The sequence below is a fragment of the Camarhynchus parvulus genome, chromosome 1, assembly GCF_901933205.1.
Source record: "Camarhynchus parvulus chromosome 1, STF_HiC, whole genome shotgun sequence".
In the NCBI taxonomy this organism is placed as follows: domain Eukaryota; kingdom Metazoa; phylum Chordata; class Aves; order Passeriformes; family Thraupidae; genus Camarhynchus; species Camarhynchus parvulus.
In genome coordinates this window covers 81,762,931-81,778,018 of record NC_044571.1, presented here as the reverse complement: position 1 = coordinate 81,778,018, position 15,088 = coordinate 81,762,931, and the positions used below count along the sequence as shown (strand labels likewise).

The 15,088-nt window shown below is 42.8% G+C and overlaps 1 protein-coding gene across 1 annotated transcript in view; it reads right to left on the bottom strand.

Annotated features, from left to right (window-relative positions):
* The window catches only part of ME3 (malic enzyme 3), a 117,234-nt gene that overhangs the window by 33,385 nt on the left and 68,761 nt on the right, over positions 1-15,088 (bottom strand). Inside the window, exon 4 of the mRNA XM_030957426.1 lies at positions 1,765-1,840. Within this exon, the coding sequence (XP_030813286.1) occupies positions 1,765-1,840 (76 nt within the window). The remainder of the gene's footprint in view (positions 1-1,764; positions 1,841-15,088) is intronic.

Genomic DNA, 15,088 nt, shown 5'->3' with positions numbered 1-15,088 from the left:
TGACACCCATCCTGTATGATTCTTTGCATTCTTTTTGCTTTAGCTGGGCCATTGTGAAGAAAAGAGTACAAGATTAAGGAACCAGAGAGAAAATTGTCATGGGAAGGCACTCCTGAGGATGACCAGCATTTCATCCAACATTTCTTCATGTCAGAATTCATTAGCCATCCTGGAAGAGACACAACCCCCCACATTCCCATATAAGTATGACCAGAAATGGTTTCTTCTCACTTCTTCTGCTTCTGGTACTACGATTCTTTCAAGGTAGCCCAGCTTTGACAGGAGGGTTGAAGGAGTGGCTCATTAGAGCTTGGCTGAAGCTTTGCTAAGCTAAGCAGAGCACCAGCACCCTTCCAGCCCTTCCAGGCAGAGGATTCAGGGTTTGGCCCATATTTCCCATTTCTACAGTAAGCACTATTGCCATGAAGCCTTAATGAGCCAAATCTAATGAGCAAAATGTGGGCAGCATCTCCAGGTATTTCTGCACTGTCTTTAGTGGGTGGTGTTCAATGGTGGGAGGGGTTCAGCCTCTTAAAAAAACCAACAAAACTGGGTCCCTCCAGGGACTTAGGCGCAGTCCAGGTGCCTCTCTGCTTATCTCAAAATCTTGAGTGTTCCAGTAGCCTACCAGTTCAGGCATGAAGAAATCGGTGCACAAAGACACAGGGAACCTGTGCTGCTAAAATGAGCTGCCTTTGTAGTCTGGCAAACCTGGAAAGTAGATAGTCTGAATCTCTTTCATGGACCATTGCCTTTCCTACGGTCTGTTTTGGGTGCCAGAGGGGCTGTTTCAACAACAGCCTCTAATCTTTCTGTGCCAGCTTCCCCATCTGCAAAAACATTTCTAGTAGCCATAATGAATTCTGCTCACAGCTCTGAGTTGGAAACAAATGGAAACACTGAGTTTCTTGGACAGAATAAGGACAAAATACCTAGTCCGCCTCTCTTCTCCATGGTTCCAAACACAAGTTTGTATGACTGTGATCACTTTTTCTGAAAATATGTTAAATTTCCATTTTTTTTTCCTCTTAGAAATGGAAAATGCTAGCAAGATTTTCTCAGCTGCCAAACCTTTGTTCTGGGAAGAAGCAGATGATTGACAGGGGACCAAAACTCTGTCAATAGCCATGGAAATTTCCAGGAAGATGTACTTTCAGACTGATAGAATAAGGTGAGGTGACTGGCAAGATCTGTCTTAAGTGTTGACTTCATTTCATGCCAGGGACTTGCCGAGCCCTGAGCTCTAGTGAAAAACACTTCACAAGAGCACTTTTTGGGTGGGGTGTCAGTAATACTTTCAGCTGCTGGATATCAAACATGATTTGCAGAGTTGCCAGTGTTCTTGATGCTGCATGACTCACTGGATTTGGGAAGGAGTCCTATGAGCATGTTAATTACAGAGATATTGTAAAGAGCTTTGGTACAAGTTAGCCACACAATTCTTCAATACACATATCTTACTTTTTCACTAGGGCCCCTATTCTGTACACTTTTATTAACATGCACATTTTTTTTTCACTGACCAAGATCCTGCTACCTCTGAAAGAGTTTTTCTTCACTGCATACATACATGATAGAGTCTCTGAAGTCCCAACTTGACTGGAAACTGAAACTGAAGTTCAGCCTGAAAATTGTCTGAGGAAGAAAAGCATTCTTTGCTTGTCCTTTTAAACAGCCAGTTCTGTAAATTATACCAAGCAGTTCCACTAAATTTTGCACCAAACTGCCTGTAATTTCCCAGTCCACAGAAGACATGCTACATACCTTAACATTTTCTTCAGGCCAAGAGTTTAGCATTGTTGCAATATGGCCTCTGTCATGGATGGTGATAAACAATCCCCTAAGAGAGGAAAAGAAAAGGAAAGAAAGAGAAGAAAAATAAGCCTTGCAATAAAACTAGTAACTCCAAGATAAAATAAAACAGGTGAACTTGAAAATGGAGGGATGTAAGCTGCTGCGTACAAAACCAGGCAACTCACTGACACAAAAATGAGACCTCAAGAGACTGCTAATAGCAAGGTAAATTCTCATTTTCAAAGACCAAAAGGCTCAACATCCTTAATGGCAACTTCATTGAGCAGCCACCAGTGTTGAACATTTTACACCTGTGAAACATCTTTGCTTCAGGGAGCAAACTCTGCCTTAGTGCAGAAGAGTTTTCTAGTTAAAACGATTTTGATAAATGCAGGGGAGGCTGATGGTCTTACCATAAGCCTTGTTACTCATTCTTTCCTGAGGAGCTTATAGCTCCTGGCCATCCAGACAGTGAAAGCATGATCCCTCTCACCCAGCTACCAGGGTCAATGATGGGGATGGCTACTGCAGAGCTAGATGTTTTGTGTCACCTCTCTAGTCCACAGAACTCCAATCCAACTAGATCAATATCTGCCACGACATTTGCTTTGATCAAGCCAAACCTGCCCTTGTGACAGTGTTTCTTTTTTCCCCACAAATATCTGATCCCAGTTTTTGACATTCACCAAGTGAAAATCATGAAAAATTATGAGAAGTGAAACAGAAAATTAAATGTTTGGGTGTAACTTCAGAGTGAATTGTTTATATAGAAAATAACATAGTTGACTGCACTAAGGTTAATCACTTCTCAATGCAAAGGTCTTCAGGGTTTAAACAAAAGTGTCTTTTTTTAAATAAAATTAGGATCTGGAAGAGATTGTTTTTGAAACATGTTTTAGATTTGTGACTTCTTTTTTTTTTTTTGCCTCTCTGCTGTTGTTATCAAAAAGAGTATCTGTAGCAGGGATTCTTTTAATACCCAGGACAATATTATTTACATTGACTGATCTCTGCTCTGATACTCTGGGATTTTTCTGAGAATCCTTTTAGGCTGTACTAACCCCAAAAGAAGCAACCTGTCCTCTATACCTATGTCAGGGAGAATTGCTTACATTGCTCATAGTGCTGTCTAATCAGTGCAAATCAAAGGCTCTAACTCGAGGACTCCCCTTGGCAGAAGGATGCAGCCATTTTCCTTGCCTTGTTATCTGCTCACAAAAGCAGGAGTTGTGCCAGCAATTAGTAACAGTTGGAAAAATGGATTTTTGTTGCTTACATCTCTCAACTATTGCTCAGCCCCAGAAAGTTCAGATCCGGTCACGGTTTGGGCTTCTAATGTGAAACATTAGGGAGAAGAAGCTTGAAAACAACTTCCATTGTAAGGCCATATGAGTGATGGATAATCAAACATAATTGGGCTACTCACTCTGGCAAGGGCTTATCTCACATGACTCTTCCAGGGGACAGATATCTTCCCACAGTCAACTGTGGGATTCCTAATGAAAATGCCTTTTACTTCGAAAAGAAGAAAAATAAAAGTGCTGACTTCAACACTGATCAAGTCACAATCACACAGACAGATCAGAAAGGCAAAAAAGGAAAATAACATTTCATTTATTCAGTGTAATTCTTTAACACTGTGCCAATAACCAATGAACTAATCACATACACATGGCTTGCCTCAAAGGCAGTATTCACAGATGTCAATCTTCATAAAAAGGGAGTACTGTACTGCTGCCATCTGTGTTTAGAAAGCAGTTATTAACTGGGAATTAAAAGTGCAAATTAGTAACATCCCTGTGTATATTTCAGGTTGTGATATGCTGTTAGGAAGAATGCTATTGTTTGAAGGTAACATTTTCCATACATAATGAAGACACCTATTAAGTATTTAGCTGTGTGCCTCATACATTCATATCTCTTCAGTACTGAAGGGAGTCCACCAGCTATTTAACCTTTGAAAAACATCTTGAGCTCACAGGAGAAGCCGAACCCAACTGTCCACCCACTGCTGATCATGCAGCTCAATGGAACTGAGAGTTGTTTCACATGAAAGTAGAGAGGGCAGCTACCCAATGCCCCTCGATTCTGACCCTTGAATCGGGAGGGAAGAGGTCTGGTCTTCAATCCCTGCTTGGGATTTGCCAGCAGAGAGAGTTCAGCTTGGGTCTTCCAAAATCTGATGACTAGTCTCACTATGCTCCTTGGGAATAGGACTCTCCCAGCTGTCATCAGACTGCCTTGGCTTAGATAGCCTGGTTGGTGACTGAGAACCAAGCACGGAGAGACAGCCCTCCAGAATTTGTGTTTCCTTCCTTAATATTATGTATTTGATGCTAATTGCTCCTTACTTTACTTCAGGCAAAATCACATGGTTTGTTTTAGGCTAACACCCTAATGGCACTACCAGCTTTGCAAGGGAAACCATCAGGAGGAGCAGAAATGGTGATCCATGGGGAAAAGTGGGGAAAGTGATCTGTCTCAGTGACACATCTGGAAGTGGGCATGTATCTAAGCAAGCCTCGTATTTCACTAATGCTGAATCTAAGAGCCAAGGGCCCAGGTTCAATAAAACACCTACATTTTCAATGCCTTTAGGCAATCAGCTGAAGCAAGTCCCTGAATCTGGCTGAGGCTCTGTGGCCTCCCAGTAGGTGTTCAAGCATTCAGAAGGAGATCATGGTAGTATTGAGGGGGAAATCCCTTTGCAGATGGAATATGCAATGACCAATTCTGACAGGCAGTTGAGCAAAATAATGCTATTTTTGAGATGCAAAGGGAAACAGACACATCAGACTTTAGAGTCAGGGGTCACAGGTATGTCCTCATTTTGTGTGATCCCCAGGAGAGTTGTGCTCTCCCTCCTGACAACACCTTACCCACAGAGATGAGATGGCCAATTAGCTAAATAAACATGCTCCAAACTGGCAGAGGGTTTATCTGTCCAAAAATCCCTTCTGCAAAACAGGCAGAAGAAACAGATGAGCTCCACAAACCAAACTCAGCAAAAGCTTTGCTGATGAGTGAACAGGGAACAGTAGCAGCCAGGTTGTCTGAAGGACACACAAACACCTTACTATGAGGGTGGTGAGGCACTTGAACAGGTCGCCCAAAGAAACTGTGGATGCATCTTCCCTGGAGGAATTCAAGGCCAGGTTGGATAGCCTCAGAAAAGTTGGCCTAGTGGAATGTGTCCCTGTCCATGGCAAGGGGGTGCTCTACATGATGTCTCATAATTTCCAACCCAAACCATTCTATGGTTCCATGACTACAGGAGAGGTAACAGGAGCAAAAGCTTATTTGTGCCTTTGAGAACAGCAAGGTAGAGCTCTGAATACTAAGAGGAACAGAATGGCCTATGTGGACCAGTAAGTAAGAAACATCCAAGTGGCAGCAAAATAAATTAACTTAATTTTTCTGTGGAAAAGATGCAGCCTAAGCCTTCTGAAGGAGAAATAAAATCTCAGCAACCTTTATCATCTTTATTCTGCCTTTATCATCATGTCCGCTCCAACTCACTTGGGATTGCAGTTGATAAATTGCTTCAGAGAAACAAGAAATGAAGCAGTTTTCCTTTAATCTCCTTGGCACTCAATAACAAGGATTCAATTAAAATGTAAAGCTAAAAATGGAAGAAATTTTGATCGATTCACGTAACACAGGCATTGTGTGGGGCAGAGATACAATGTTTTTCCAGACCAGAAAACTCACCTGTGCCCAGGAACCTGCCGTTCTACATGGGCTTAGTCATGCATGGGGACAAAATTACAAGAACTAGAGTTTAGTAAAAATTAACTAACTCAGCAATTTCAATCCAGAATGCAGATGCTGTACCATTATTTCTGGTTAAATAGTAACCTTCAGAGAGCTGTTAGCTTCGTGGGGTAATTAAAAGCAGGGAGTGCTTCAGCCTGCATTCATTAGGGTTTCAGAGCTGCAGTCTCATATTCAGTCCATTAACGTAACAGGTTTCACTACAGCTGCCTTTGGTTAAGGTGGAAGTCAGACTGGATTTTATTGTGCCACTGAGCACGTCTGCAAGAGTCCAGGAAACTTCAAGGAGAGTTACAGCTTCTTAATTTGTCACTGAGACAGTATTTCTGTCTGGATGTCAGCAAGTCCAGTCAAACTGCCTGAACTGGACTGCAGGATCTAAAAAACTGCAGGTCGCTGCAGAATCCATCAAAGGCCTTGAGTATATTCACCAACAAGACCTTTTCTCATCCCTAAGCCAGGACCACTATCTTTTGTTTTCTGGTTTTATCCTGCCTGAGTTCAAGGCAGTACTCTGGGACTTATAAAGATACACAGTGTACCATGTGAGCCATAAGAAGAATCCTGCTCTGAGCCCCAGTACTGGTTAGATCTTGGCCATCCTGAAGGCATTCTGGAAGCCCCACAATGACAACAATCCCTTAACTACAAGGCTCATTATAGAAAAAATTCAGAGACAAAGAAATCATGGCATATTTGATACCTAGAGGAAGTGGTACTAGATACAAGTGATGGCTTTTTGGAATAACATTTATATTTTTTACAAGGACATGTAGTGATAGGACAAGAGATAATACCTCTTTCAAACTGGAAGAGGGCAGGTTTAGATTTGATATTAGAAAGAAATTGTTTACTGTGAGGATAGAGAGGCACCACAACATGTTGCCCAGAGAGTTTGGGGACTTGCCATCCCTAGAAGTGTTCAAGGCCAGGCTGGATGGAGCTTTGAGCAATCTGACCTAGTGGAAGGTGTCCCTGCCCATGGCAGGGAGGTTGAAACTAGGTAATCAATAAGGCCCCTTTAAACCCAAACCATTCTATGGTTCTATGATTCTTTTAGACATTTGGAAAGGAATTAGTTTTAACAGGTCTCAGATATTAGAAAAAAGAAATATCCATTAATAATTTCATTCAGTAAGAAGTTACTTCATTAAAAAGGCTAAGTAGTGTTCCCCTTTCTGACAGTCCTGGTTAGCAATGCTGACTTGGGAGCTATTTCCCATTAGAAACAGCAGTGGAGCCAGCAGTGCTATCCCTAAAGTGCTATTGTTTGTTTACAGAATGTTCACTCCCCAAAGCACAGAGGGGAGTGAAAAACATTATGCAATCCATCCTCACAGCTCTAAATCTCTCCTCACTTCCCTCCTACCCAGAAGTCCCTTTCCTAATGGCTTTTCCTTGGCAATTACCAATGCTCCTGTGGCTATGCTGGCAACCCTCCTGGTGTAGTCTTGCCCCACTGCTGCCTCTGACGTGCAATCAAACAGAAATCCACTGCAATCAAATGCAATCAATGCCTTTGCTTCATCAAGCTCCATGTAAAATCTCTTTGGCCACTGCTGTGCTCTTCCAGCCTTGTCCTGTGCTGTGGGTTTGGGCAGCATTCCTATGACTTCAGTTACCTGTTTACATCTATAAAATTAATGGCCTCTTTACACTTACCATATATGTTACTTAGCAATTATAGCCAGCAGTATTCACATCACACTAGTGAAAAGCCACAAAAGAGCAGAACAAATGATGGCACTGATCACTGATATGTATACTAGCATGAAGCAAAAGGACATCACTCTTTGATTCACCTGAACTTCCCTTACAGGCTGAGACTAAAGATGCTTGCATATTTATGATCTGTGGAGGAAAAGAGAAACCACCAGAAGGATGTCAAAAGCTCCTAAGTTGACAGGAGTTGAAAAACACAACCCTTCCCACTCAACTATTGCAGCTTCATCCTTCTTCTCCTCGCTCACTCTTCCAAAGGACCTCTGTCTGAAGAATAAGATACTCAGTATTTACACATGTTATCCAATATTTACTGACACTGCAATAGTCAGGCTTGCTCAGGGTTTGGTGTACAGCAGGAAGAACACAAAAAACCTCAGCTGAAAATTCCACATGCTCTCTGCACAGAGATCAGGCCATCAGCCTTGTTTATTCAGAAAAGAGGTGTCTTCTTTAATGGGCTACCAAGCTTTGCCTTATGTAACTCCTTGTTCCTGAGAAGAGGAACTGATGAAGGGAAGTAGATTAAAATGGTAGTTAAGGTTCCTAATTCTCTAGATACTTCTCAGCCAGCCAAGGAAGGGTCCTTCCAAGGGGTCTGGCTCCCTGGTTGTATGCTGCCATACCAGTTCAGTGAACTGCAAGACTAAAGGTAACAAAACTCAAGCTTTGTTTGATTTTCTTTGCACTTATGACCTTCTAGTCTGGGTGCTATGAGGGGAACTTGCTCCACGAGTGAGGAGATGATAAAAACTATTGTGCAAGTTAATGTTAAGACAATGCACATATTCCCAATACTTATACCAGACAAGCAGGCATCATGAGCAAGTGTTTTTATCTGGATAGGAATGGCTCATTCTTGGAATACTAATAAAGGTTAAGCATCTCCACTTACAACCTGAGGGTGATGAAATTCTACTCACATAAAAGTCCTTGAGTGTTTTAACTTAATTTGGCCTGGACTTCCCTTAGAAGACATAGGAAGTGCATGGGAAATCATTACTTAAAAAAGCTACAAACAAAAGAGATGAGTCAGATCTTTGCCAGCATCCCAGCCTGCACCAGGCTGCCGTTGGACAGTCATAAGAAAGTTGTGAGACAGCAGCCAGAAACCTACAGTGAGTTACAAGGTTGGACAGAAAACAGCTCTGACAGGCATGGCACAAGCTGACCTTCTGCAGTGATCATAGCCATTCCTTACACAAAGGCACGATGCTCTCGGAAAACCTGGAGCAAGACTGTCTCAGAGTAACACTGAAATGCACATGTCAAAATTATTTTCACAGTGAGGAAATGAAAAACCAAGTTGGCTTGTCACGGTGGAGGGCTGCTGACAGCCGCTGCAGTGCTCTGTGCTCTCTGCAGTCTGGCTGAGTGATGCCCCAAGCCCAGCTGACTCGTGGGTATTTTGGCTGCCCAAGGGACACATGCAAGGGAGGGATCAGCTGATGGACTTGGCTTTTGTTGCGTACTAACCAAAGAAAACTCTCACTGCTGCGCCAGAGGAACAGACTGCAGGAGCCACTCTGAACTTAAGGCCAGTCTGTGTTAGAGATGAAATAAAATGTGGTTACAGTAAGGGCCTACATTTGGTTTATTTTCACTTTCAAAACTCATATACAAAATTGACAAGTTGAGCAATATGAACCTTTAGGGACATTTCCACCAACTGCACCCCCACTGTTGACTTTTTTTGGTTTTGGTCTCTGCCAGCACAGGACAAAAGGCTTCAGAACAACAAAATAAACTTTGAAATTGCTTGGCTGTTTTAGGGAGCTTGAGATTACAAATGCCTGTAGGCTACAGACTTTGGAGAGAAACTTTGTGCTAGCATGCACTGATTTGTCTAAATACAGTACAATTAATCATCAGATCGGACAAAATCTCTGTGATGATTCATCAGCTAATTTTTTTCAGATTTTTTTATTAAGGCCAAGACTTTTTCATTGTTTTAGGTAATTTTCTTTGTAAATTGTAGGCTGCTGACCAGTACCCTGAGGTAATAATGAAAAAATAATAGAAACCAAGCACAATCAACTATTAGTGAAATCTATACAGAGACTTGCAAGGCAATAAATCTATAATTTAAATACAGTAAGAGATTTCATTTCAAATGATCTGCAACATGAATAATTTCATTACTACTATAAATGTCCTTAATGTTATCACCATATATTTTAGGTAGGAAACCCAAAATTCAGTGCGGAAGCCAGAAGATGCAGGCTCCAAGGTACAATAATGAAAGATTCACTATCCACTCAACCCCCCTAAACCCACACTGGGAAATCTCCATGATCCCAAGGGATTGAGAGCTGCTAAGCAGTAGAAAACTGCCAAAGATCGGGCACAGGGAGATTAAAGTGAGCACATATGAGTGCAAGCTGTCGCTCTCCCCATGCTCTGGCACAGTCCACTCCCTGCCACAGCAGGAAGGTCCAGACCACAGCCTAAAGCAAAGCTTTTAGATCCATCTCCTATCTGCCAAATTATTAACACCCACCACTATTTTTAGCACGGCCTTTTTTCCCAGGAAAAGGGCAATTATACTGTGTCCTCTCGTACCTGCTAGCTCATTTCAACAAATTTATCAGAAAGGCAAAGGTCTCCAAGATGTTTGTTCCCATACCCTTTTATGAAAATTACTGTTGAGATAAAGAGAAAAGATAAAGGGGTTCATGCCCTCACCACTCTGGGGAGGGGAACATAGACCTTACAATGACAATTATCCTGACAGGTGCCCAAAAACACAGTTTGCAGCCGCACAGATGTGCTGCTTCCAAGCTAGTACCTACTCTAGTATCTACTCAGTCCTTGCTAACAAAGCCTTAGAGCTTTCCTGGGCTGCAGGAATAAGCAGAAGGCAGAGAAAAGGAGGAAAAAGGTGACTGTAGAGGGAACCAAATGAATGGTTATGGAGCAGGATCAAAAAGGTACAGATAGGAGATCAGAGGGGACAGCAAACACAGCACTGAAAGCTGTGCTCACTGCTCCCTAAGGAAGAGGTGAGGGAAGGGGAGGAGCACAAGCTTCTGTGGGGGGCTATGGTGAAGCACAGATGGATGTGAAAAAAGGATGAAGGGGATGTGGAAAGGAACATAAGGTTTCACAGATATGAAATGTTAGGGGACAGTGGACAGAAACCAGGAGGAATCCCAGATTTATCAGTTTTGCTAGTCAGGCATCAGCCTAAAGAATAAATATCCTCTCTTCATCTCCAGGAGGAAGTTGATGGAGAAAGACCAGCTCAGTACTTGTTGTTATTGGTCATTATGCAGCAATGTGAAAAGGCAAGAGGGTTGGAAGCAGGTCCCCAGTGGATCTCTGCTATCCACATTCTAGGATTAAGGCAAGAGGCAAGCAGACTCATGTTGCTCTTGGCTTGTCATGAGCTGCTTTTCCCTACTGTATTCTCAAGACTGGATTCTCTGGTTGAACCAGAGAACTGCCAAGTCATAGCATAATTCAGGGATTAAATCCTCCTTGTATTTTAAAACTTGACAACCCCAGATTTCCCAGTGTCCTTTCCAGCAGTGGTGTTTCAATACTGTTTAGGAGGGCCTCCAAGGAGGTCTGTCTGTGTGAGGATCAGGCTGCTGGAGCTAAGGACTGGGTAAGAGCCAAGCAGGTCTGCAGTATGGGGTCTGACTCTGGCTTACCCCAGATCCCCTTTCTTGCTAATGTGCAGGAGGGGGAGGGAAAGACCAGACTGCCTTCTGTCACCCACAAATAAATTTACAGATGCAGTTGCGTAAAGACCAGGCATTGAGGTGAGATGTAAGTTTCCACCATGCAGGGCTTCCACCAACCAGCAAGAGTGGGCATTTATCAAATTCAGTAACCTTTATTAACATTTAAGGTTAAGTAACGTTTAAGGTTAGCATGCTCAAGGGACTTGATATTCTTTGTTCAAAAACAATTTCAAGTGTAGGAAAATTTGACTTGGCCCCGATTTTCCTCTGCCTTTTCGGAGGTTCTGTCCTACACCTGACTGTATGCTGGATCCTGGAAGTATCTCAGTATAACTGGAAGATTATAGGATCACAAAGAGAAACAGGCTGAGATGGTCAATCAGTGCTGTTGCCCAGTTGATTTTGACCAAGGAGCCCTTATCTATTTCACTGCTAAGCACACAATGTATTCTGTTTTACTTGATAGTGTAGAGGTTAAGGTGGGACCAAAAACCCCTGGGAAGTTAAATTAAGTCCTACCCTGATTATATTTCCTTCCTGTGCAAATTCTTCCAGGACCCACACCTTCCCTTTTAAAGTGCATTGCAGGGAGTCCCAAGAATGAACACAGAATTTGAACAAAGTTTGACAAAGAAAAGAAAGATTATTTTGACAATACTAGAGAAATTAGCTTCCAGATAAATGAAATATAATTTGGCGTGCTTTTATTGAATCCATCTAATAAAAAAAAAATCTAACTTTTGCCATAAATTGCAGCAAATACAGAAAGTAATGTTAGCTTTTATATTAATTCTTCCACAATCAGGTCATAGAATCTAAGGCTCACGGAACTGTTGGTCTGAAGGGGACATTAAAGATAATCTAATCATGGTAAACCTCTTGCCATGGGCAGGGACACCTTCTCCTACACCAGGGTGCTCAGAGCCCCATCCAGTCTGGCCTTGAACACTTCCAGGGATGGGGCATCCACAGCTTCTCTTGGCAACCCATGCCAGTGCCTCATCACCCTCACAGTCAAAAACTTATTGTATCTGACCTAACCCTACCCTCTTTCAATTTAAAACCTCTGCTCCTTATCCTATTACTACATGCCCTCGTGCAAGCCCCTCTCCAGCTTTCCTGGTACTGCAAGTGCTATAAGGAACCTTCCCTGGAACCTTCCCTTCCCCAGGCTGAACAAGCCCAGCTGTCTCAGCCTGTCTTCACACCAGAGCATCTCCAGCCATCTGAGTGTCTTTGTGGCCTTCTCTGAACTCTCTACAACAGGTCTGTGTCCTTCTTGTGTTGGGAGTCCCAGAGCTAGCCACAGCACCCCAGGTGGGTCTCACCAGAGCAGACAGAGGGGAGAATCACCTCTCTTGCCATGCTGGCCATGCTGCTCTGGATGCAGTCCAGGACACAGTTGGCTATCTGAGCACAATCTGTGCCTGTTCCAAAGCCCAATGGATACTGCTGTGCAAGGTTTTCATGACAGTCAGCACCATTTCCCCTCAAATTTACATCCTGGTATTCATTATTCTAAATAATTCTTCTCTCTCCTCCCTGTCTTTGGCATTTTTTGTTTTAGGTGGGGTTGTTTCTTGTGGCAGCAGCACAGATTTATGCCAGATCAAAGGAGAACACATTCTCTTGTATTTCCTTCACCAGGTCAACCCTTTCTTTTGGACAACTCCACCTCTTCCTTCGAGCTTCTCCTGGTAAATCAGGGAATTTCAACAGACTTAGACCTAAATCACCTCTGACAGGAGCGGAAAGCCTGACCTTCATAAATTAACATGAGATTTGCTGTTAACTTCTGTAGGCCTGACATTTTCCCTTATGCCCATAAAAGCTTCTCATGGTTATTAGAGCCAGTGCATACACATTTTTCTTAGGAAATGTTAAGAAAAGAGAGAGAGAGAAAGAGAGAAGACTGGAGACATGGAACAAGGAGCACTGACTGTTTTTCTAATGAAAAGATGGAGCTAAGTCCTTTTTCACTCCCTGTTTCACTCATTGCAATAGAGAAACTGTGTTACAGCCTCAAAATGCCAACAGTGTCCATCCCATTCCCCAGCCCGCATGGAACCTCAGAGCAGGACCAATACAGCAGCTCTTCTCTCTGTATGCCCACAAGCCAATCTGTGCTTGTCTCCACATTTTGAAAAGCACTTCAGTGGAGTGGAAACAGAGAAGGGACAAGGATAGGGGTACAGCACACTGAAAAGGCTTGCCTGAAGAAAGTGGAGGGAAGATAGTGCAGTGGGAACCTTTGAATTACTTTGCCAGCTCTCAGAAGTTCCAAACAGGCTGAGCCATTTTTAGCAGCTTTGGGCTCCCTCTGCATGAACTACTTTCTCCTCACCTATTCCAACCATGGTCTTCACACCCTCATTTAATAATTTTGTCCCTTACCAATGACTGTCTCCCACTCATGTGCCCAGACAGCCTCTTCAGGGCTTCCTGGCTACACATGGTCTCTGTGAGACTTTCCACAGACATTCCCTCCCCTTCAGTCAGTCACAAGAGCAGTCTTTGGGTGGCTGTGGCAATGTTACCTAAACACACTGTTAAACACATTCCTCTTCTCATGCACTGACTTCAGCTGCCTCTGCAAGAAGGCTGAACCAAGCTAGTGGCAAAAAGAGAAGTTATGATGACTGGTTTTATAAGAAGTAGAGATTGTCTAAAGGGGTTACAAAACAAACTTTCAGGACAATAATCCAAACCCCAGTCTTCCCACTCACTTCTGGTCTCCAATGTTTTATAGAAGAGAGAATGGAGACAATTCTGTGGTTAGGGACAAGTCTGTGGAATTACCACTTTTGTTCTAATTCCATTTGATTTGGTCTTAAAGTGTCCAGAAATGACAGGTAACTTTCGCTCTTTCCCTCCTTTCCCATCTGCTGCTCAGACAGTGCAACACCACAAAAAAAAGTCACTGATCAGAGCCAGACCTGCTGACAAGACAATTCTGTAGATTGACTGATGTTTCATTTACTCATTTGTCATCAGACACACAGATCATTATTCTGTCAGACTTAATTTTCACACCATCTGCATCCTGTTAGCTTTCTCCAGGTTCAGCTTAATCCCAACATGCTTTGCATTGTTCTGCAAGCAGTTCTCAAGGATATTTAGGTTTATAGGAAAAAAAGTGAACTTAGGCAAGTTTTTTCTGTCCCCATAACCATTCTGTAATGGTGATACAACCACTTTTTCCAGCCCTACTCTCAGAGGATGCCAAAAGCTTTTGAGGAGCAGGTGACAACTTTATACTTTCAAATACCACCATGTTTATGAATTAATGAGTGTCTTGAGAGACTGTGGTCTCATGCCACTGTAATAATCTACCCCTCACCATCACAGAAGAAATAAACCCCTGATTCCATGCCCTAAACTTCCTCTTTACTATCTTTTTGTGAAGATGGTAAAGAGATACTTTCAAAGATACTGTCACAATTAAAAGAGATCCTCAGGCTTAAAACATACCTTTTAAACAGCATTGCACATGTTCAGCCCTCTCCTCCATAAGGACCCCCAGAGTACTCATTAAGTGCATTTTACATTAGAAAAAGAGAAAAAAATCGAAATACTACTATGCACTTTTTTTGTAGAGGCTTTGTATCTTTACTCTAAAGCAAAAAGGACTCTCAAGCACAGTCTGAAAGCCAGTTTTGTTATCACTGCTGCTGAACATAAGCAAACCTGCCCTCCCCACGCCTTGAGAAGCTTGCTTCTGCTTCAGCACAGCAGCACAGCTCCTGTCCAGGTGGCAGTGAACTGGCTATTTGGATTACTGCCAGCCTGGCCCAAAAAGGACTTGGATCTGCCCAGATTTATCCTTGAACCATCATTACACAGCAGCGTGGACATCTGTAGAGGCACAGGGGTGATGGGAAGGAGGAGTGAAGGGACGCCAGGGCTGGATTACAGGAGACAGTCTGCAAAGCTGCACGTGTGCAGACATAAGAGCTGAAGCCATACAACTCTGCAAGAAATCTCCCTTAAGTCTCAATCACCCTTGATCATCATGCACTGCAACAGATATATTCTTTATATGAAACAAGTCTGGTCACCTTGGGACTCTTTATTTTCAGTCACATCCTTTGGCCTTGACAATGTGCAAA